General features: G+C 51.7%; 1 protein-coding gene across 4 annotated transcripts in view; it reads right to left on the bottom strand.

The window, feature by feature from the left end:
- Positions 1-22975, bottom strand: part of SDK1 (sidekick cell adhesion molecule 1) — an 876890-nt gene that overhangs the window by 138267 nt on the left and 715648 nt on the right. For all 4 annotated transcript variants that reach the window (XM_048224631.2, XM_057314981.1, XM_057314983.1 and 1 more), the window contains 3 exons: positions 15641-15739; positions 9535-9726; positions 6077-6198 (listed from right to left, as the gene is read on the bottom strand). In XM_048224631.2, coding sequence (XP_048080588.1) covers positions 6077-6198; positions 9535-9726; positions 15641-15739 — 413 coding nt within the window. The remainder of the gene's footprint in view (positions 1-6076; positions 6199-9534; positions 9727-15640; positions 15740-22975) is intronic.

Consider the following 22975-nt stretch of genomic DNA (forward strand, 5'->3'; position numbering starts at 1 on the left):
TAATCTGAGGGTGGGGAAAACCTTTCTGTGACTGACAACCCAAAAGCATGCAAGAAATGATTGATAAATTAGACTTGTATTTTTTTTTGGCATGGCACAAATTCATATATATTGCTGATGGGCGTGCAATGTGTTACCACCTACAGCAGAAGGATTTGGTAATGTCTAGAGAATTTACATAGACATTCACTGTCCCATCTAGTGATTCCACTCCCAGGAATCCATCCCAAAGATTCAAGATGATTATGCAAAAGGCAGAAGAAAATCTTTCGGGGAGAATAATGCCCCCACCCCAGAACTCCACACCCTAATTCCTGGGACCTGTGAGCCTGTAACCTGACTTAGTAGATGCAATTACGGTTAAGAGCTCTGAAATAGGGAGATTATCCTGGATTATCTGGGTGGGTCCAGTCTATTCACCTGAGTCCTTACCAGTGTCAGCGGGAGGCAGGAGGGTGGTCACAAACAGGAGAGGGAAGGAGGAGGAGGAATGAAGCCCGAGAGGGACTGGACCTGTCACTGCTGGCTCAGGGAGTGCAGGAAGCAGGGCCATGGGCCAAGGAACATGGTGGCCATGGACCCTGGGGATGGTGACAGCCCACTCAGTTCTAGGACCACGAGGCAGTGAATCTGACAACACGTGAATGAGCCAGGCCAGCGATTCTCCTCTAGAGGCTCCCACACCCTGAGTTTAGTCCAGGAAATGCGTGTTGGCCTTGTGACCTACAGAAGTGTGAGCCAATGCGCAAGTGCTGTCTGAGCCACTAAGGGTCTGGTCATTTATGACGGCAGAAAGAAAAGGGGTGTGCACCACGAGGGGGTGCAGAGGACTCTGGCACGCGGGCACGGGGAGGACTGCGGCTGCAGGAAGGGATGCTGCAGGTCTGCCCACAGGACACACAGGGTCTTGGGATGTGGTGAAGAGAGCCAGGTGCTGTGTTCTGAGTGAGAAGCGAGGAACACAAACGTGTGTATTTGCTTATGTTGCAAAAAACAAGAAAGGGTAAACCGAAAACCTAATATGGGGCTTTTGGGGGACAGAGGCCATGGGGTGAAGCGGGAAAGAGGAACGTGAACATCTCTGAATAGACCTTTTCTATGGTTTTGACTTTGAGCTCATGAGAATGAGTTACATGTTAGAAAATAAATTTCAAATATTTTAACAATTTTTTAAAGTAAAATGATTTTTCAAGAAAGCAGTCATTAAAAAAAGGAAGCAAAAGAACAAAACGAAACCCAGCCCTGAAATGAAAGGGCCTAGTTTTGTATGAAGTTGGTGACCCAGCCACACAGAGAAAATAATGCAGAACCCAGTATTTTGACTGTACACCCATAGTGGAATACAGCCCAAGGACAAACACTTACAGTGCATTCAGCAGTCTATTGTAAGGAGTACCCTTGAAATTATCATTGTGAAACTCTTTGTACAAGAGTAGAAGAATGAACGTAAGCAATGATGTTAATATTTCTAAAAACACAATTTTACAAAAAAGGTATTTAACTGTAAATTCAAAGTTAAAGTAATCTTAAATTTGACTGGAAATACCAGCATGAACTCATGATGCTTCCTTTCTCTGTCCCCTGGAAAGGTCTAGAATGACCACTCAGAGGCAGTAAGCACCCCTTCCCCACCCGCAGTGCCCAGACTCTGGTCTTTAAACACCATCTGACACTAAATAAAACCAGATGGGAATGACTCGCTCTGAGCTTGAGCTGCAGGGCAGGAAGGCACAGGATGACCCCGGGACATCCTACTGTGTACGAAACCATCAAAGATTGGTATCTCCATGTCAGAAAGTCCAGAACATGGAGGGCTGCCCACTGGCTGAGATGCGCCAAGGTTATGTTCACAAAGAATAATGACTGTAGGTGATTTAAAAGCACTGAATATATTTCTAAAAAATATTCTTTCATATTGATAACTCAGGAAAAGAGATAGCAGGGATAAGGCAGAGAGAGAAGGAGGGAGGGAGGGAGGAGGAAGGAAGGAGAGAAGGAAGGAAGGAGAGGGGAGGGAAGGAGAGAAGGGAGGGAGGGAGGGAGGGAGGAAGGAAGGAAGGAAGGTAGGTCTCTTTAATACTGGGAGTAAATGGGGAGCAGTCCCTTACTCTAAGACTGGGAATTCAGGAAAAGGACTTGGCATTTATCTTGCCTTCCTGTGTTCAGGGTAACTGACCTGCCTGAGGGATGAGGGGACGTGCTTCTTTTCAGATGATAGGAAACGGCCATTTTGAAAACCTTAAGAAAATGCTTAACTCCGGGAAGACCATCGATGGCTGAGACCACTAACTGCAAGGCTGATGGGGGAACGCGCAGCTGCAGGGATCTCGGCATCCCTGAGAGCGGGACGAGTGGCCACCACGTGTCCTGGCACGCTGCAGTGTGGGGCACACGGGTGCTGGCTGGGAACTGCACCAAAGTGGACACAGTCCACAGTCAGCCGTTACCCGTGTTCTGTGGCCCCGTGTTCCAGGGATCCACCCACATTCACCCCCTGGTCCAGAGGCAGGGGATCCTCTTCCTGACAATGAGTCACAGGCCTACATCATTCCCCTCCTTCATCTGGTCTCCCGGCTGTTTCATCATCTCACATCATCACAAGAAGCAGAAGGGTGGGTACCGGACAGTGAGATGTTTTGGGAGAGAGACCATAGTCACATACTTTTACGACGGCGTGCTGTTATAACTGTTCTATTTTGTTATCGGTTACTCTTATTCATCTCTTACTGTGCAAGTGTATAAATTCCGTCTAGCTCTGTATGTCTGGGGAAAGACACAGCACACACACGGTCGGCGCTACCCCAGTTTCAGGCATGCACTGAGGCTATTGGGATGTGTCCCCCGAGGATATGCTAATCGAGGTTTTGGAGTGAACTCCCAGTGTTCAGGACACATGGGCCGAGGGGCAAGTGACAGGCAAGGAGGTAAAGGGTGCCCCTCCGACGCGGGACAGCCAGGGGGTAGCTGGCTGGGATTGGTCCACAGGCCGCTGGCATGGGAACAAAGCGGGGGGGGCTCTAGATGAAGGGTCTAAACCTACAAAGACAGAAGGCAGACACATGGTTGCTGGGGCCGGGCTGGGGGTCACAAAGGACACACGGAAACTTCTAGGGGTGATGGGTTTGCGTGTCGATTTGATCCTGGTGAGGGATCCACAGGACTATGTGCATCTAGGTAAAAACTTATCCAATTGTACACTCTAGAAATACAAGTTTATTATATGCCAATTAACCACTGATATAGCTGTTAAGAAATTTCTTTAAACAATTTATGAATCATGACAATCAAATGCATAGTGTCAAGTTTCCTGTGGATCTTGCTTTCATCAAAACCAGAGTAAGAAGATATTCTTGGAAAATTTGGGGAAATATGAATGTGGACTGATTATTAGATGATATTAAGGAATTTTTAAATTAATTAATTAATTAATTATTTTATTTATCTATTTGACAGAGAGAGAGCAAGAGCGCATGAGCAGGGGGAGTGGCAGATGGAGAGGGAGAAGCAGGCTCCCCAGTGAGCAGGGAGCTGATGTGTGGCTCGATCCCAGGACCTTGAGATCATGACCTGAGCTGAAGGCAGACACTTAACCGACTGAGCCACCCAGGTGCCCCCTGATATTAAGGAATTTTTAATTAATCTTATCAGGTGTGATAGTGGCATTATAATCTTGAAAGTATCCATATTTTAATGTAAAGTTTTTACCGAAGGCAATACAGACATACAGACAAGCACTCTATGCACAGGTCCATGCGCAGGATAAGTACACGGACGTCACCCACATCCAGACCGGGAAGCAACATTCCCAGAGTGCCGGAGGCTCCAGCTGCCCTCTCCCCCACCGGGGAACCCCAAGACCCCAGGGGGAGACAGGACCCCAACACCAAACATTACTTTATCTTATATTGGAACTTCATATAAGTGGAATCGGTGTTGACTGAGAACACGAGTCTGGCTTTGTCTGCTCAATGTTATGTCTGTGAAATTCACCCATATTGCTGTGCGCACACAGAGACAGAGACACACCCTGAAAACGTCGTGGTGAAATGACGTGCGGTCTGAGATGTGCTTTACAACACTGCAGTCAAGTCAAACCATCATGCCCACACCTTAGACAGTGATGTATGTGTGCCGGTTATTTCTCAATGACATTGGGGGGAGACAATGTACAGATGTGTGTGTGTGTGTGTATATATATAAAATTATGTACATGTGTATCTAATATATATAAAGAAGTTAGACTACCTAACCAGATTAGCTGCTAACGTCACCATTCCACACAAATACGACCACATCACTTTGCATAAATGACTTCATATAATACAGATACTACATTTGATCTGCTTGTTTGCATTAAATAATATGCGTGTGAACATCTTCCTATGTCAACACGTCAATGAATGTAGTCTTTACTATATTTTTCACAGCTGCATTTTATGGCGTAAAAGCATTAAAAAAAAAGACCAAACGCACCTCAGCAACAATGAAAGGGGAGCTAGATGGATCCAGGTAATAGAACAGATGAATCTAGGTCATGGGTACGTGGGAGTTCGTTGTGTTATTGTCTTTCCTCTTGGGTATGTTTACAATTTGTTATGTTACAAACATAAAGCTGTGGTTATGGGACAGCGGCGGAGAGCAGACACTGTGGCGGAGAAGTGGTTCTGTACCCACCACGTGGCTTCCACTTCTCGGGAAAACTAAGCCGCTTCCCAGACTCTCTGGCGTGTGCCTGGAGGCTCGCGACTGAATCCTGGTAAACAGAATCCACACAGAAGTAGCGTGCTCCCGGCTGGCCCCGGAGGCAGCAAGGAAAGCCCCTGTTTGGGGAGCCCCCAAGATATTGGCCTTCCTACGTCATTGCAGCCCAGCTGAGCCTGACACGCGGGTCTGAAGCTTGCAGACCCGCGTCCTTGGTATTCATGGGGCTCAGCTGTGCCGGGACCCGTGACACCGAAGACGGCACCACATGCCTCTGTATTCCCTGCCCAGCTATTTCTGATGGACTTGAGATGCTAGAACTGGTTTTCATGAGACAAAGTGATTTTCTCCTGTGTTTTCCTCTATGTGTTTTAAAGTTTGCTTTTATCATTTTGGTTTTCATTCACTGGGGACCTCTGTGGATGTTCTGTTGATTTTTTCCTAAGGAAATAGTTGTTCCAGCCTCCTCTATCGATAAGCCCCAACCAGCTGGTTTACACTTTTAGATTTCTGCATCTGTTTTCAGAAATCATTGCTTAATCAAAGTTTTGAGGATGTATGTGGACTTGGTTCCTTAATTTACGGCCAATTTCCGAGAGTGAATTGTCTTACAACAGAATACAAGCATAGTAACGGAAGTCACTGGGATTTTACCAGAGACAAGAATATTCTGACACTTCTACTTCCACAGTTTGTCTCTTCAGCTTTTTATCTCCTGCTCCTGTTGGAAGAGGATACCGTGGCTTGTGTGGTGCTCCCCAGTCCCAGGAAACCCCATGTCCGGGACCCTGTGTGATGTGTGCCTGGGGCTCCTCGAGCCCAGTGCCTCCCACTCTTCCCCACACTGGCTCCAGCCCTCGGGCCTCCCTGCTGGTCCTCAGCTGTGATGTGTGTTCCTTTGTCCCAAGATGGAAATTCCTCCTTTTTGTGTACTGCCTGGAACAGTCTAGGGAACAAACATGCTCTCTACACATTGCAGATGCATTCACTCATGGGATAGACAAGTTGTACCAAAAAATCATCTTATTTGTACATTTGGAGCTTATTGTTACATGGAATTCAAAAGAAATAAATCAGTGATGCTATCCAATTTGGGTACCTAGTTGGAGTCAGAACTCAACCATGAAGCCCTCTTATCACTCGTTCTATGGTCCATTCAGACCCCAGCCTAACATCCTGGCTCTCTTACCTTTCCACGTCCTGCCCCCAGCAGCCCATCATCTCCAGTCTTCAAACCCGTCCTTCAAACTCCCTGTCCCGAGAGTCACTGCGCCCCTGACCAACCATTCTGTACACACATCAGTTCCCTGCCGCTCACGCACAGGGCCCCTAGGAATCTCTGGAAACCCTGCCGTCTGCTCCCATGAGAGCATACCTGACCCTCTACGATCCACCTGGAGATGGAGGTCTTCCCGTCGTAGCCCGGTCGGAACTGAAGAGTGGCTGAGCGGGGGCTGATGTTGGAAATGACCAGATTGGACGGGGCGCCAGGGAGCTCTAGAGACAAACGAGAGACAAGATGTGGAAATGCAAGTTCCAACAGCTTAGGAAATGCACCAGACATGTCAGCGAGTAAATGGTTTCAAAATGCCTGGAATTGTTTTCAAAACCATGTAAGTGAGAAGCGCTGCTTCTCCGGGAACACAACCACCACACGATCCTCACGTTGGGGGGGGGGGGTCGTGCATCAGGCCCCATGCCTCTGAGGGAGATGAGGACACATATCCATGTGGCCCCTGGATGATCTGCTCTAAAGGTCAGGACTTACTCATCTCTGTGCACAGCAGGTAATTAACAGATACTCGTTGAAGGAAGAAAGGACGAATGGATGTGATTCTTCCAGGCTCCGAGAAGAACACAACCAAATGTCCGCCCTCCCCTTGGTGATGACCGTGATGCCAGGGCAAGCAGAGTGGGGCGGGTGGGAGACAGCGGGTGCTGCGTATGGCTGCCAGGTGTGTGGGTCCTGAGCCTTAGGACCTGGGTCTGGTTTCCAAGACAACCGCATTCAAGTGAAAGTGCAGAGCTCTCCCCACTCTGTCTGAGTTCAGTTGCTCTGGCAACTAAATGGGGGGAGAGGGGGCTCTGATGGGCTCCCATCCAGGGAGGTTACCTGGGGCTGCAGCCTACTCATTGAATAGAGAGCTTCGGGCAGGCTACCCCTGTTCCCCCCACCCCAAGAGCCTGTCCCACTTGGAAGTGAAATACCGCAAGTCTGGGAAAAGCACTGGGCAACACAAGCTACTCTAGAGAAAGACAGTGGGATGGAAGGAAGGAGAGAGGGATGATGTGCAGGGAGTGGGAGCTGCGTGCTGCCTGCATGGTGTCTGAGGGACGCCTCCTGGTCTGCCCGCCCGTGGTGGGGGGTGGGGGGGGCGGGGCTGGAAACCAGGACTTGCAGAGGGGCAATAAAACTGCTTTAGTGATCCGTTCGGCACTGGCACAGGCAGGGTCTCTGGGACCTCAAGGGGGCTTTCCACATCTCATGCAATGAATTTGAAGCAGAAAATGTTGAAATCGAAGGACAAGTGACTCTTGTCTTTGTATGTCTCAGCTCACTGGATTCTCTCAACGGTGCTCCAGACATGAATGGCTGTGGAGTGTCAGCACAGCCAGTGGCACAGGGCCCTCCAGAGAGACGGTCGTTGTGAGTTTGCTTTCCGCCGACATGCGGGGTGCTCGGGGATGCCCTGGGATCCATCCCCAGCTACGGGTGACCTGACCTCTAGGGGACGCGGCAGCCCCTCCACTGCTTCCTTCACCTTTAGTTCATCAGGGTTTACTTAGCACAGTGGGGCCCTCTCCCCCGAGTTCTCGCTCTGCGGTGCCTCCGGAGGTCTGCCAGCCTGCTCCCCGCCGCGGCTGGACGGAGCCCACACCATCCGCGGAAAGCTGCTCACATGTGCCTGCTCTGCCTGCATTACTGTCGGCCTCTGTGAGAGACAGTTCTAACAAATCCAGCATCAGGCCACCATCACTAGTTATTAGTGTTAGCAATGTGGTTTTTTTAGAGAGAGAGAGAGAGAGCGAGTGTGCACGAGCCGGGAGGGGCAGAGGCAGAGGGACAGAGAGAATCCCAAGCAGGCTCCCTGCTCAGGCAGGGGCCCGATGTGGGCTTTGATCTCACCACCCTGAGACCATGACCCTCGCTGAAATCAAGAGTTGGATGCTCAATCCACTGAGCCACCCAGATGCCCTGAGAGCGTTAACAATGTTTTCAACGTGTGCTGTGGGAACCGGCTGTTTACATGGAATGAACAAATCTTCCCATAAGCCAAAGACTTCTTTCTTTAAAAAAGTAAACTTATCTTGTCAATGCCTTTAAACAAACCGAGGGCTTCAGAGGGGAGGGGGGTGGGGGAATGGGATAGGCCGGTGATGGGTAGTAAGGAGGGCACGTATTGCATGGGGCACTGGGTGTTATACGCAACTAATGAATCATCGAACTTTACATCAAAAACCAGGGATGTACTGTATGGTGACTAACATAATAAAAAAATATTATTATAAAAAAAAATACCGGATTGCCTCAAAGTATGGTCCCCAAAGAGCAGTGTCTGCACACCCGAGAACCGCTCCAGAGGCAAATCCTCCAGCCTCGCCCCACCCCCGGGGGCCCAGCAATCTGCTTTATGAGAAGCCCCTGGGGTGCTGCTGTGAGTGACAGCGCCCCCCTGCTGCCTCAGAGGGAGGATATGGTGATCTATGCTCCCCAGCGGGCACGGCAGGTGGCCACTGGCCTCTAGAAAGTGTCCTATGAGCTCACCCTGCTCAGGGGGAGGAAGCACCGCGCCTCATCCTTCCACCACACACAACTTGGAGGACTGCTGGGCACTCTCCAGATGCGGTCCCTGGGAGGACGACACACTTGTTTCTGTGCGGATTTCTTTCCTTACTGTGTTTTATGTGCTTTGCATCCTGTCCAAGAAAACAACTGGGCTCTGAACACGGGTCTGGAGGTGGAGGACGTCATAGGAGGAAGTGTGACTTCGGAGAGAGCTTCAGAGCCTTATCCTCAAAGACCAACCCGCAAAAGGCAAACTGACGTCTTTTAAAGAGCAAGAGACCTCACAGCTTTAATTGCAGAACTGAACCGAGAGCCCCACAATACTTTCTCACATTCCCTCGTATTTGTGAATTCCCAGGAAAAACACTTTTATTTTAAACATAAACTTTAAAATCAGGGAGAAAAGAGTTGAGTGCAGAGTTCCAAAGCCGAAATGAAAGTGCTGCACGTTTAGAAAGAGAATCTGCATTTCAAAAAGGACAGGACACCAAGGATCCCCTGCACCCACACTGCAGAGGGATGGGTGATGGGCAATGGGCTGCAGAGGCCAGCACTGGGCTAACACCCTCCCCAGCCCACAGGGACGCATCTGCCTCCCTCTGTCTTCAAGGCCTTCCCTTCCCTCCCACCTCCTCTTACTCCCTTTTCTTACTGCAAACCAAATCTCCATTGTCTCACTGAGTGAATAAAGCTTTCTGCTTCCTAGTCTTGGTATTAACATCCATGCCTCCTCCTGCTCCCTCCGGAGTAAGCCTGCATCTGTCTCCCTGTGCATGGGCCCGGACCGATGGTCTCCTTGAAGGGCAAGACCTTGGGGCCAGCTCGCTCCTTGGGGCATGTCCCTCCAGTCCATGCCCCAACCACAGACGCCAGAGGACAAGGTCCACGTTGGGTCATAGTTCACTTGCCACCTCACCGCCCCCGCAGGAAGAGGACACCCCTCTTCTGAAGGACCCAGGGCTGCGCACAGGGCTGCCATCCACCCAGAGCGCTAGTCATCTTGGAGCGCCACGCCCTTAGAGATATGGCCATAGGGTTTTACTGACCTGGGGGCACTCCAGAAGAAATGGTGGACGAAGTGGCTAGGCCAGCCCCCGCGGCGGTGACAGCAGCCACGTCAATGGTGTAGGTGGTGAGCGACGACAATCCTTTGATTTTGTACTCGTGAGTTGTGTTACTGAGGGTGTGGGTAAGCCGGGAGCCGTTCCTACCATACACCTCCCAGGAAACCTGGTAGCCTGGGGAGCGAGAACACAGGGTTAGCTGCGCCGTCCGGAAGCCGCTGATGTCGCGGAGGATCTGAAAGGGCACGAGAGCCTGGCAGGTGTGCTGGAGCTGGGTGGGAACCTACTGCCCTGAGCACACAAGACTCCGGGCCGGGCCCCTCCTGCACCCACGGGCTTCCTGTCCCCCCACCACCCAGTGGACTGCGGGAGCCTGGGCCGCCTGCGCGCGGTGACCCCAGCACCCCAGCTGGCTTGAGGAAAGATGAGTGACAGCCACCAGCCTGCGGTGCCTGATTTCATCTCGCGTCAGACTGTGGGTGCGTTTCATCAATATTTCCATTTTTATACGCTGATATTTTCATTACACACCACTCTAAATCAGGAGCTTGCTCCTGGCTTGCTACTAATTTGTGGAAACACTGCCACTTTTTCCCTCCTGAAATGATTGATAGATGCTCTCTCCCACACAAAGTGTTTTTCCTAAAAAGTCCCTCTCTGCCTGAGTTCTGCTGCGTCCCCACTTTCTGAGCCTCCTCTTTTCCTGGCAAAATTTGATTTTCCCCTGGTCTCTCTTCAGTCCAGTGGGGCCTCGTGACCACAATTTATTCAGCCTCGGATTCCACCGCAACTTGAGGCTCAGAGAGAAAAGCCCCAGCAAGATCCCGAATCAACCCCCCCCCGTGGAGGGAGGTTTATGTGGTTAGAGACCCAGCAGAGCGTCTTCTAAAGTGGAAGACAGTGATGGAAGGCGCTCGCGGGTCCAAAGGCAAGGGGAATGGCTGAAAACGCTTGCTCTTCCTTCTTTCCAGTCAATAAACTCAGGAATACCGAAGCACCAAGAGGCGTCTTAAAGCTCATTCTGATGAAAGCAATAAATATAGTTAGAAACTTGTGCTTGTAGGTAAACAAGAATTTAGAGAGCATCTCGGGACTTTAATATTTTGAAAAAAAAATTAATGTCAGAAGCCGCTGCCCGTCTGCAGTCCCACAGCCCAGCGACTCGTGCGCGGACACCAGGCCCACAGGCCGGGTGGTGCTGACGGGACATCCAGGGAGGGCAGCACAGGGGCAGCGCTGGGCACCTCCATGCACGTGCCGTCTCTCCCATTACCTTCTGGTCTCCACCCAGGCACCTGTGCTCTGCGCAGCCCATCTGGCCATGGCTGCCCCAGACCTCGCCTCTCCCACAGGTGCTCGAGCTGGCAGACCGCCCACTGCCCTGGACCCTCCGGACCTCAGACTCTCCCTCCTCACCCTCCCTGTGTCCCAGGTCCAGCCTCCCCCCTCCTCAGTGCACCAGACCAATCAGTTCATTTTGTCAACTGAGAATTTTGGACCTAACGGAACAATTAAAAATCGAGCCTTCTGGGCAATGGGTATCAACAGCTTCAAGTACCCAGAGTGTTCCCAATGTTCCTGGGGTGTGCTGAGCACGTCACCTATGTTAGTTCATTCAGTCCTCACAGCAGAACTTCCAAATCACTACACCTGTTCACAATGGAGAACACAAAGGTTCAGAGAGGTTTGTGAACTTGCTGGAAGCCAGCAAGGGTTTCTAGGGTTGGCCCGGGCTCCACACTTCCCCACAGAGCCTCCGTCCATGCACGGCCTTCTCTCTGAAGCGCGGATGTGTGCACACCTGACTGCCACCTGACCTCGGTGGGTCACACCCGATACATCGCTGAATGGTTTGATCCTGGGAGTCTTCCCTGAATGTACAGGAGGAGAGGACTTTGTTTTAGGTTCCAAGCGTGCCTGCCAGATAATTTTATTTGTTTAAAAGCCGTTCTTGATAAAAATTTACAAAAATATAGCATGCTGCTTGTCGTGGCAACCCGGATCCCAAACCCAGAGCTTCCAGCGTCCTTGGTAGGGCAGCGTGGCTGGGGTCTGTTACGTCAGGCCTGATACACAGGTGGGCTGGCGTTGTGGACACAGACAAAACCAAACGACACAAGCAAAGCCCCCACGGCAAGAAAGCACGGCCCGGACGCATCGCGGGGAACAGCACGGGAGGCTTGCCGCACATGGATGGATGGGGGGGGAAGCCTCACATGGATGGATGGGGGGGGGCACGTGGTGGGTGGAGGGGCACTCAGATTCCTGCACCACTCCTCGGGGGGTGTGTGGCAGCTTGGGGGCGTCTCACCTGCTGCAGCATGCCAGAGGAGGAGAGGCCGCCCCGCCGGCGCCGGGCGCCTTCGGCGGGTGGATGTCCTACCTGCTCCGAACGCTGCCTGAGACTAACAACCGCGGCAGCTTCAGAAATAATTTTCTGTTGATCTGAAGTAAATGCTCTACAAGAGAGCAGTACACCCAATCACAAGCTGTCTGTCTGCATCCTGGCCCTCATAAATCAGACTTTGCGCAGGGAGAGGGGAAGACGCTGGAATTCACAATAAGCGCAGTGGGCAATTTGCTCTCCGGCCGGCCGCCCCTGCTTGGGGCTGCGCTCTCTTTCTGGCCCTGAATTGACAGGGAGGCCCGGGGCTGCTCCGTGTGCCTATGGCTGGTAAGGGATGGCTTCCCCCAGGTGTCTGGACCACCGGGCACCCCATGCAGAGGACCACGCCGGGCCGCTGTCGTCCGCCCTGCAGCCGCTCCAACAGCAGCTGCGTTAACAAGGAGGCTCGGGAAGGACAGTCTGTGGTTTTCCGAAGCTGGCTTTGCCCACAGATCAGACTTTCCTTCTGCTCCTCGGTGAGCTACTCGGCCCGGAGCCTGGGATAGACTCTGTGCAGCGGCTGGCACGCCCCGCCTGGAGCCCCGTCTGTGGAGGGTACAGACCTGTCTGGGGGGCAGAGCGAAGGCCTCGCTGAGGGCAGGGGTCACCGGGGAGGTGGCTGGAGGGATGAGCTGTGAGGCCCAGGGAACCATAGCCATTGGGTTCAGCTCCTGTAGGCCCTCTCCCTCGGCAGCCTCCCCCAGAGCTCCTGGGACGCTGGGCACACTTCATAGCACGCATGGAAAAGACAACAGCACAGGCCAGACAGCGCCAAGGCGGGGACCAAGCGGCCGCTGGGAGGGAGTGCAGAGCATCTCCCATGCTGTCGTGGTGGTGCCGCCAGCCCAGGACCCCAGCGGGCAGCCGTCAGAAGGCCAAGCTCCACGTAGACTACAGGCTGCTGCTTGTAACGACACGTACTTGTTTAAATAAAATACGAAAATGAGTTCATTAAGCCCTATTAGCTGGCGAGAACAGAGGATCATAAATTGGAATATTGGCAACCACCGCTCAGCCGGGAAATGCTGGCTCTGCTTCACCACAGGTGATGACGTGCGCCTGTGGGCTTCCCCGAAGATTTACACCAGGAGTGAGGCGTGCCGTGTGAGCACGTGTATCTGAAGGAACGGAAGTCTCTGTGTGCATACGTCTACCCAGGAGCCCTAGCCAGGTCTCTGAGGCTCGGCCGTCGTGATGCCCACAGCCAACCAGGCAGCCGCGGACGCCCGCCTCTGAAGTTGATGGGGAGCGCAGGTTTCATTCCAGCCACAGCACCGACCGGTCCCCAAGGGGTCTGCCGGAGACTCTGCTTCCGAGGGCAGTGTCCCTCTATGCGCTTTTGGTGATTTTGCTTTTTTCTTTTCCTTAGCACTGCCTGGCTTGCTTTTTCCTCCCTCTGTATGGCTTAAAGCAAAGTCAAACTAAACGGGCTCCCTTTTCTGCCCATCCCCCACTGCGTTCGGTTCCTCCGCTCCGGGCGGCGGGCAGGAGACCTCTGTGATTTTGCACACTCGCACTGGCGATCAAGGGCTGAGAGACTGCAGAATACATATCCTGGCTCCTGCAGTCCAGTTCCAGTAGTGACTTCTCCCCTTTCCTGGAGTTACTATATTACTGACGGTGAGTATTTCAAAGCATCAGATCTGAGGGCAGAACCAGACCCACACATGTACTCTGGTTAAAAGTCAGGGAGACAGGTGCCCTCTGTTGCATGATCTGTAGGGGGCTCTGGCCTAACAAAGGCAACTACCCGGTGTTTTGCAGACAAGAAGGGGGAGGGGTTGGCACCAGGAGCTTTCCTGACTAATGGGAGAGAAAAGAGGAGTTAGGGGAGGAACTCAGTCCCCAGGCTATGCCTTCGGGCACCCAGGACACTGCCCCGAGCCCCAGAAACAGCTCAGGGGCACAGTGATGCTGGGCACCACCCACCTGCATCCCCGGGGGACAATGGAGAGCTGGAGCCTGAGCTGTTTCCAAGTTCAGGGTCAGGGTGTGCTATGTGCCTGTCTGTGGACACATCCTGTCTTTGCCAAGCTGAGTTTCTGGTGGTTTCTGTGACACGGGAGCACATACAGCATGAAGACAGATGTGGGAAATTAAGGTGGTGGGGCCCACTCTGATCCCCCGTTCAAGAAGGTGGGCAGAGACCGATCCCATCAGGAACATCAGAAACACACATCTTACTTGTTTGAAGAAGGAAATACTGCTCTTTTAGTTCATTTCAAACAGCTATTGTTAGCATATAAATCAGTTGTTTGCACCAAGTGACCTCAGAAACAGCTGTCAGGTGCTTCTTTGGCCCTGGGTACATTGAGAGACTTGGCGAGAGGCTGTGACTGCAGGAAGATGGGAAACTCTCTCCGGTTTGGGGTTAGGAGCACGGTTCGAATCCCACCACCAGCACACTGAGGATGTAGAGGCCAGAACATGGACACTCGCATCCAGGTGCTGGCCCAGTCCCCTGCTGGCCGTGGGACCCTGGGGCAGCACCACCCACGGTCTCAGGTGGGGGTTGTAGGAGGTGCTTTGTGTGGGGCTGAGCTGTGACACTAAGGTGCCGGCACGTGGAGGTAACCATGGCCGCCACTGCTGCTGTCCAGACACAGTGGGGGGAAGGAGCCCTGAGTCCCGAGGCCCAGGCTCTAAGTGGACTCACAAGCAGGATGGACATGACTCGCTCAGGAGCTGGGTCCCCCTGAAGGCTTAGAGGGCGGAGGCAGAAGGCCCAGACGTGACAGGAGGTGCTGCAGGCAGAGTCCCAGAGAATGCCTGCCACAGACTGAATGTCCCAGACCCACTGGCTGAGTGGTGGGAACACGAGCGGCTGGCTTGACATTTCAAGTAATGCTCACGAAATGGATGGGGCTGCTGGCAGCTGTGGCCCTAGTGCCTCCTCCCTGCAGCCCCACAAAGAAATGGAGGGTCTAGGAGGTAAGGCGAGGCTCCCACCTTCCCCTGATGCCGAAGCCACCCAGAATGTTTTTTTTTTTTTGAAGCCAAGATTTAAATTTAAATTTAAATTTAACCTTTCAGGTTAAAACTCTTCTCTTTCCCAAAAAATCATCAAAGCCCCACAAAAAACACCTGCAGCCTGAGAGGAGTCTCTCTGGTGGACCTGCAGGCTGGCTGTCCTCACCTCAGGTCCCCGGGGGGCGCTGGGCAGAGGACCAGGGGAGCCGGAGCCAGGATGCCCGGGCTCTGCTCTGGCACCCTGGTTCGGGCAGGGAGGGACCTGGCTGCTGCCTGATCGCAGCATTTCAGTGAAGCGTCTGTACCCGGTTGGCATCCTGTGCTCGTGTGCTGAAGGAGGGCCTCTCCGGGCCTCAGCTTCCTCTGTCAGCGGGACATGATATCGGCACAAACCTTGCCGTGTCGCAAAGAGAACCGTGGGGCACGGTGAGTTTGAGGGGATGTGCCATGAAATGCCGATTTTCCCCGATGAAAGGCTTTAGAGGTTTGTTAAGACTCGGAGGCTGAGGCCCATGGAGGGAAATGCCCCCAGGGAGGTGGGGTCTGGGGCACGCGGTGCCAGGTGTGGGGACTGAGCCCTTGGCCCTCTGCTGATGGCCAGGCAGACGTGTCCACTTCCCAGAGAGGCCACCAGCGCCCGTCCCCTGGCCATCTGGGCTGTTTACAGTGATGCCCATCTCCCTTGTTGGGGTGAACTTGTTTTTCATTTTTCCCAAAGACAGGGATACTAACCTGTAATGATGCCATTTTTCTCCAGAGGCTCCTGCCAGCTGACCTTGAGGGATGTGTCCAGAATCTCCGTGAAACTCAGATGTCCCACAGCTCCTGGTTCTAGCAATTAAAAATAAAATAAAATCACCTGTTTACATGAACGCCCCCTTCTCTCTTTGGGTCAGATGTGAGTGGAAAGTTCTAACCAGGGAAGGGAAATGGGAGCCTGGGCTGGGGCCCGCAGGCCGAACTTGAAGGAAATGCCAGTAAAATCCCAGAAGAGGTGAGGGAATTCAAGGTGTAAAAGGCATCCTGGTTCTGGGCACATAAATTGTTTTTCTCGGCCACATCCCAGCCATGCCGAGAACCAAAGACAGGGAGCAGAGACTTACACACACCTCATTCTCCTTCTCTTTGATCTACTATAATGAGAACAAGCAGGCTGGCTGGGTCCTGAAAAGCAGGGGCTGGCACCCAGTGTCCCCAGACATGCCTTGCAGCGAGTGTCCAGCTGGGGTGGGGTCCCTGCTGCTCTGTGCAGCCAGGGTCACCCACCCCTGGCCGCAGGGCCACGCCCGCAGACCTGACCCAGAGCTCCAGGCTCCCCGCCTCCACCCCCTCTCCCCCTGAGGGGCCTCGTGGGGCAGGGTGCTGTGAGAAATTCCAGCAACAATGCACTCCTTTGCCAGGAATTTCTTTGTGTGCAGCTGTGGAGGACAGAGGCGCAGTGTCGTGTGATAACGAGGAGCTGCTGGGTTGGAGGCCTGTCCCCGGACGTTAGCTGCTACTCTTAGTTTCTAGTTGTCTTACTATCCCAACACAAAGTCATTTCTGAGATGAACTTTCTGCCACTTTAAAAAGCTCCCAGAGAAAAAGTTCGAGAGGCCCCACGTGAGGTGAGCAGTCCAAGGTCATGGACGCTCAGATCCAGGGGCCCTGATGAGCCTTCTGCCTGGACCCCTCGCCTGCTTTGCAGCTCTGGTGTGCAAGGCCAGGCCCGGTCCGTGAGGGCGAGGAGCCCCTGCCTGCGGGCCCTCTCACAGGGCTGCTTCCTTCCCCGCTCTGCAGGGGTGGGTGTGGGGGGGGCAGTGGGGAAAAGGAAATGCTTTATGGGAGGCTGGAGTCTGGGACGGCGTGGGGATGGGGTGAGGGAAGGGGACGGGGAGGGGCTCCACCACTGATGGAGCCGGGCGTGGGTCGGTTGGTCGTTTCCTCCAGCTAGTGGGGCTGCTGGCTCAGGTCTGCTCTGCTTGGCTCTGCAAGGCCCCACAGGCCTCCCCCTCCCCGGGCCCAACTCTGAAGACTACACTCGAGACTACACTTGACCGGGTCAGGGAGAAGGACCGGGTCAAGGAGGCTGGAGGGGCAGAATCAGAGACAAAGGAGAAACAGAAGGAGAATGGGGAGGAGCCAAGGGACCCACTCGCTCAGCAGAGACCGATTAAGCACATGTCCCGTGCTTGGCGAGGACACCAGGCTCCTCCTGAGCCGCCCCTGCCTTGGGACTCCCCTGCTCGGGCGCTGAATGTGCTACCCTGAGGTCTTTTTAATCATACCGCACGCAATATTTCAGCTTGAAACAGGAGAGCATGAAGACAAGGGTGCTGGTTGTCCTGCCAGAGAGCAGAGCTGGGGGCATCCCCACAGAGAAGCCTCACCCCTGCTCCGGCTACTGTGGGTCTTGCTTGCATGGATGGCGGATTCGGTACCTGCTTCTCGGCGGCACTTGGACAAAGCTTCCTAACACAACTTCTAGTTAAAAAAGAAAAAAGATGGAAACAGCCTCAGCAAATAACACCCATCTGGGTGAAATTTCCAAAAGACGTTTTACGGGTAAGCTCAACACTGACAAAGGGCACTATCCGAGCCGGGAAGACGGTGACATAGAGTGGCTGTTGAATCCAGCTCATCTTGTCCACGTTTGAGTTTTCAGAAAGACATTCTGACGGATTTTTGAACGGACTTGTTCTTTCTTCGATCGATAGAGCAGCAAAGAAAGCTTTTTGCTCCTTTTATATTCTGTGTTTCTGCTTCTTGGATTCCTGCCCAAATCTGCTGTCCTCTAGCTCTGCTGGAACCAGCTGGCAATGTCTCGGCTTAAAATTTATATTCTGTTTCCTCTTTACTGCGTTGCCCCCCCTCCCTACCCCACCCCCCAGTTCTTATCGAGTCCGAGCTGTGGAAAAGGAGGCCTGCGGGGTGCGGAGCCAAGGGAGGTGCCCTGAGCCGGAGAGCACGGGGGCGGGGGGGGGCAGGCCTCAGCACCCGCCGGGCTGAGCCATCTGCCCTCCCTCAACCTTCCCGTGACACGGTCCCCGCTCCGAACAGCATCAATAGCTATCGAAAATTGTGACTCCGTTAGAAAAATTCTAAAACGATGACATCACTTCCAGTTTTCTCAATTCCCCAGAAAGAAATTTCCAATTTCTCTTTTTACCTACTAATGGTGGGCAAAAATGCACTTAAGGTTGTTTCCTGGCCACAGAGCTTAATGGGATGTCTCCACCATGCCTGTCGGCTTGCTTAACTGCCAAAAATTGGGCTTGCTTTTTTTTTTTTTTTTATAGCAGCCAGGAGTCATCTCTTTTCTTTGGAAGGAGTTACCTTCTTCTGCCACTTTGCATTTTTAGTACACCCTCTGAAAAGTGAAGTCTGATATCCTGTTGGACGTGGCCCTGGCCTCTTCTTTGAATAAGTGAAATAGAAGAAAATGTCCACATAATGAAGAGCTATATGGGGGGTGCTTGTAACATTCGCCCCCACTACCATCCTCCCCACCCCATCTACACACAGAAGGGGGCCGGGTTGTGCTTTCCTACAGATGAGTGCAGAAAGTACCCTTCATCCAAGCCAGGCTCCTTCCTCCTTCGAGACCCCATGAGGGCCCCCTGCACGCCCCCTCTGCACCCTCAGTGCCACACGACTGGGCCAGAGCCCAGCGGCATCACCCTTCTCTTAACCCCCTTGTCCCACACTTTGCCTCCCTGATCCCTAAGGAGACGTCATCTGCGTAGGTGGCTTTAACTGCTGGGGACCTTGTAGCTCAGAGAGCCTGAGGCAGAACGGATTTCAGGTATTTCCCTCTGTGGTTAGACCACATATTCAATTACCTTCCCTAACCCTTCCTTGGAAAGTAAGATCACAACCGTGAATTGCAAGGACTCCCAAATCCACTTCGGACACATGGGCCCAGATGCCCCACAGCCACCGCACACTGTGTGCACCCCAAGTCGGTGGGGTGTCCTCACCCGAGACCTGTGTCCCACATCATCATCGTCTACGCAGTCACATAAACCAAAGCATGTTGAGTCCTCCGAGATAATCCCTTGCACCCCTCCATTAATGAGCCCCCAAATTCCCTGAGACATGTCTTGCGGATCCATCTCCCCTTACGCGGTCCCCACAGTATGGGTGTGGGCTTAGTCTTGTGCCTGCTTCCCAGCTTCCCTCACCTTTACCTCCAGTGGGTCCTCCCACAATCCCAGACAGAACTTCCGAAACACGGATGGATTCAAATAACACCGCTCATGGAGAATCTTCTGTGGGTTTGTCTGAGGGCCTGAGCTTAGCAGTCGAGATTCTTCCGACTCTTGTTTTCTGGGGCTTGGGCCCTCCCGCACGCTGCAGCACAGCCTTGCCAAACACCCTGCTCGCACTCTCACACTCGCGTACTCTCCCTGCCGCTACGGATGGATGCGGTTTCCTCCACCTGGAATGCCCACAGCCATTCTCTCAGGTCCATTGCCACCTCGTCTACAAGGCTTCCCTGATACCCGACATTCCTCAACCAGATACTCTTCACTGGGCGGCTGCAGCCACTTCTGCAGAAGTCCCTCCTCGGTGGCCCGGCCTCAGCCACGTCCCCACGTCCCTCGGTCTGACTAGGCTAGAAGCTCTACAGGCAGAGGCTCTGCTCATCTTTGCAGCCCTTTCAACACCCAGTTGGCTACCCTGCACGTAGTAGGGGCTCCACAGACATCGAATGTAAGTGTGCATGCTTGTTTCTGTGTTGGATGGATGGATGGATGGATGGATCAATCAGCACTTAATTACAATATAATCACAGCAGGAACAAGACTTGATGAGACAGCCATATATATATATATATATATATATATATATATATATATATATATATATATTTTAAACGGAAAAGCTAAACTTGATCAACCTTCTCCCTTTAATCCTAAACTCTGGTTGGCGGTGGTGTATACAATTTATAATTGAAAAGCAGGTTTCACAGCAGAATACACATTATTCTTTTCGAGCACTCATGAAACATTCACCAAGACTGAGTATGTGCTGGGCCATAAAGCAAACTTCAATAAACTTAAAGGAATTGAAATTGTACAGTGTGCTCTCTGGACATAGTGGAACCAGGTGAGGAATCAGTAGCAGAGAGACTACAGGAAAATCTCCAAACACAGGGGAACTAAATAGCACACTTCTAAATAATTCATGGGCCAAACAGGAAGTCTCAAAGGGAATAAAAGTACATAGAACTGAGTGAAAATGAAACACAATATATCAAAATCTGTGGGATGCAGCTAAAGCAGTGTGGAGAGGAAAATTTATGGCATTAACTCTTTCTAAAAGAAATGAGGACAGTCTCATATCAATAGTTTAAGTACCTATCTCAAGAAATTAAAAAAGGAAGACCAAAAAATAAACCTAAAGCAAACAGAAGGAAGAAAATATAAGCAGCAGAAATCAATGAAACTGAAAATCAGAAAACAATGGAGAAAGCAATGAAATAGGAAGCTGGTTCCTCAAAAAAAAAAAAATCAATTAAATTGACAAATATCTAGGGAAGAATGACAGAAATGGAAAAAGAGATCAGCAATATCAGGGGTGAAACAAGGAACATGATGACATATCCTGCAGCCACCGGAGGATACGAAGGGAATACTACCAGCAGCGTTACACACCCAGACGCAACAACTTAGAGGATCGGCTCCTCGAAAAATCACAGACTGCCAACACTCAACCAAGATGAAGCAGACAACAGAATAGGACGATAACCATTGGAGACACTGAATTTATAATTAAAACACTCCCCCAAAAGAAACACCCAGGCCCAGGGGCACCTGGGTGGCACAGCAGTTAAGCGTCTGCCTTCGGCTCAGGGCGTGATCCCGGCGTTATGGGATCGAGCCCCACGTCAGGCTCCTCCGCTATGAGCCTGCTTCTTCCTCTCCCACTCCCCCTGCTTGTGTTCCCTCTCTCACTGGCTGTCTCTATCTCTAATAAATAAATAAAAAATCTTAAAAAAAAAAAAAAGAAAAAAAAAAAGAAACACCCAGGCCCAGAGGATTTCACTGGAAAATGCCACCAAACATTTAAAGAAGGCTTGATACCAATTTTACACAATCTCTTCTAGAAAGCCAAAAGGGGCTGGGGAACCTGGGTGGCTCAGTCAGTCAAGCACCTGACTCTTGGTTTCGGCTCAGGACATGATCTGTGTTCAGTGGGGAGTCTGCTTAGGATTCTCCCTCCCCCTCCACCCCTCCCCCCACTCATGCACTTTCTCTCTTAAATAAATAAATCTTAAAGAAAAAAAAAAGCAGAAGAGGGGGAACAGTTCCAAACTTACTTTATGAGGCCAGAATTGCCCTGACACTAAACCAGACAGACGGTAAATCCAGGAAAATAAAACTGCAGACCAATATCTCTTGTCAACCTGGATGCAAAAAATCTCCCACAAAGTATTAGCAAACTAAATCCAGCAACATAAACAATAATTACAAACTAGGACCAAGTGGGATCTCCTCCAAATGTGCAAGTCTGGTTCAACATTTGAAAATCAATCTGCTGTATCAATAACTCGCTGAAAAGAGAAACCACACAATTGTATTGCTCGATGCATTCGTGGCAGCTGAAAAAACTGAATGCTTGGTAAGGTGCTCACAGTCCAGGGGTGGGGTGAAAGCGGCTGCTAAGGGTTATGGGGAGTTGAGAGGTTAGGGGTCCAAGTAGTAGCTTCTTCAGGAAGGAGGTGAGCTCACCAGGAACTCAGTGGGCCGGGGTGGGTGCAGAGTTGCCATTTTCTGATGAGGGAGATCTGAGCGTATTTGTGGGCTGACAACCGGTCAGACACTTCATCCTCTGAGAGAGGAACTGGGGTGATAACAGGACTCTGATATGGGAGCGGGGGGGGGGGGAGTACAGTGAAGCTGAGGCCTTGGGGAGGAGGGCAGGGCTGGGCCACGGTGCCCTCGGTGGCACAGGAGGCTGGCCACACCCAGAGTCCCACGGCCAGGACAGGGAAGCTGGAGGACCAACAAGTGGCAGCGCAGGTGACTTATCTTAAACTTATACTAGTTTCAATTCTCCTTATAAAGAGAGTACGTACTCGCTGTAGAGACGAGAATATGTGGCAAAATCCAAACAAAAATGTAGAAAATACCCATGATCCCAGCACATAGAGATAACAACTCAGATTTATGACATGTTTCTTTCAAGGTCTTTTGTGGCATCTCATGTAGTTTTATCCAAGTATGTTTTTATAAAATTTGGATCTCCTATAGTTTTGCATATTATTTTTTCCCCTAACACTAGATCATGACCATTTTCTCTAAAAGCTTTTTAATAATGACAAAATATGTAGCATACTGCCATTCCATAATTTTAAAAATTACACCCCTCTGGAACATTTGCATATTTTTCTTTCTTTTTTTCCAATTACAAATAACTGCAATGAACCTTCCCGTATTCAAGTGTCAGTGCACATCTGTGGTCATTTTCTCAGAGAGCTTCACTAGATGATGTTGTCCACAGGTGTCAGCTGGCCTGAGTGCAGAGAAGGAGCTGGTCTGAACTGAGCATATGGGGACGATGTCAAGTGAAGGTGCTCAGAGGGGCTGGGTTGAGATGCCCGGGGAGGATCGGGGAAGGTGTAGCTGGCAGGCCTGACGGGGCGTTCAAGAAGAGGGTAAGGGGATCTGGCAAGATGGTGCAGAAGTAGGAGACCTTAGTTTTGTCTGGTCCCAGGAATTCAGCTAGATAGCTATCAAATCATTCTGAACACCTGCGAACACCAGAGATCTAAGAAAAGAATAGCTGCAATTCTACAAATAGAAAACGACCACTTTCTGCAAGGTAGGAGGTGCAGAGAAGCGAATCCGAGGCCACATATGGGAAGATAAACTGCGGGGGGAGGAAGCCTCGGTCAGCCAGCACTGGAAAGTGATAGAGCAACAGAGCGCAAACTCAGAACTCTGAGAAGTCTACTCCGGTGAGGGACACCCCTGCCTGAAAGGTGCTCAGGTGGTGAAGTGGGCCACAATACTGGGTGGGACAGTGTGGTCTCAGGATCCCCGGGTCGCAGGAAGACCAGGGGTGCCTGAGTGCGGCAGA

This window comes from Ursus arctos, unplaced genomic scaffold (assembly GCF_023065955.2).
Source record: "Ursus arctos isolate Adak ecotype North America unplaced genomic scaffold, UrsArc2.0 scaffold_2, whole genome shotgun sequence".
Taxonomy (NCBI): domain Eukaryota; kingdom Metazoa; phylum Chordata; class Mammalia; order Carnivora; family Ursidae; genus Ursus; species Ursus arctos.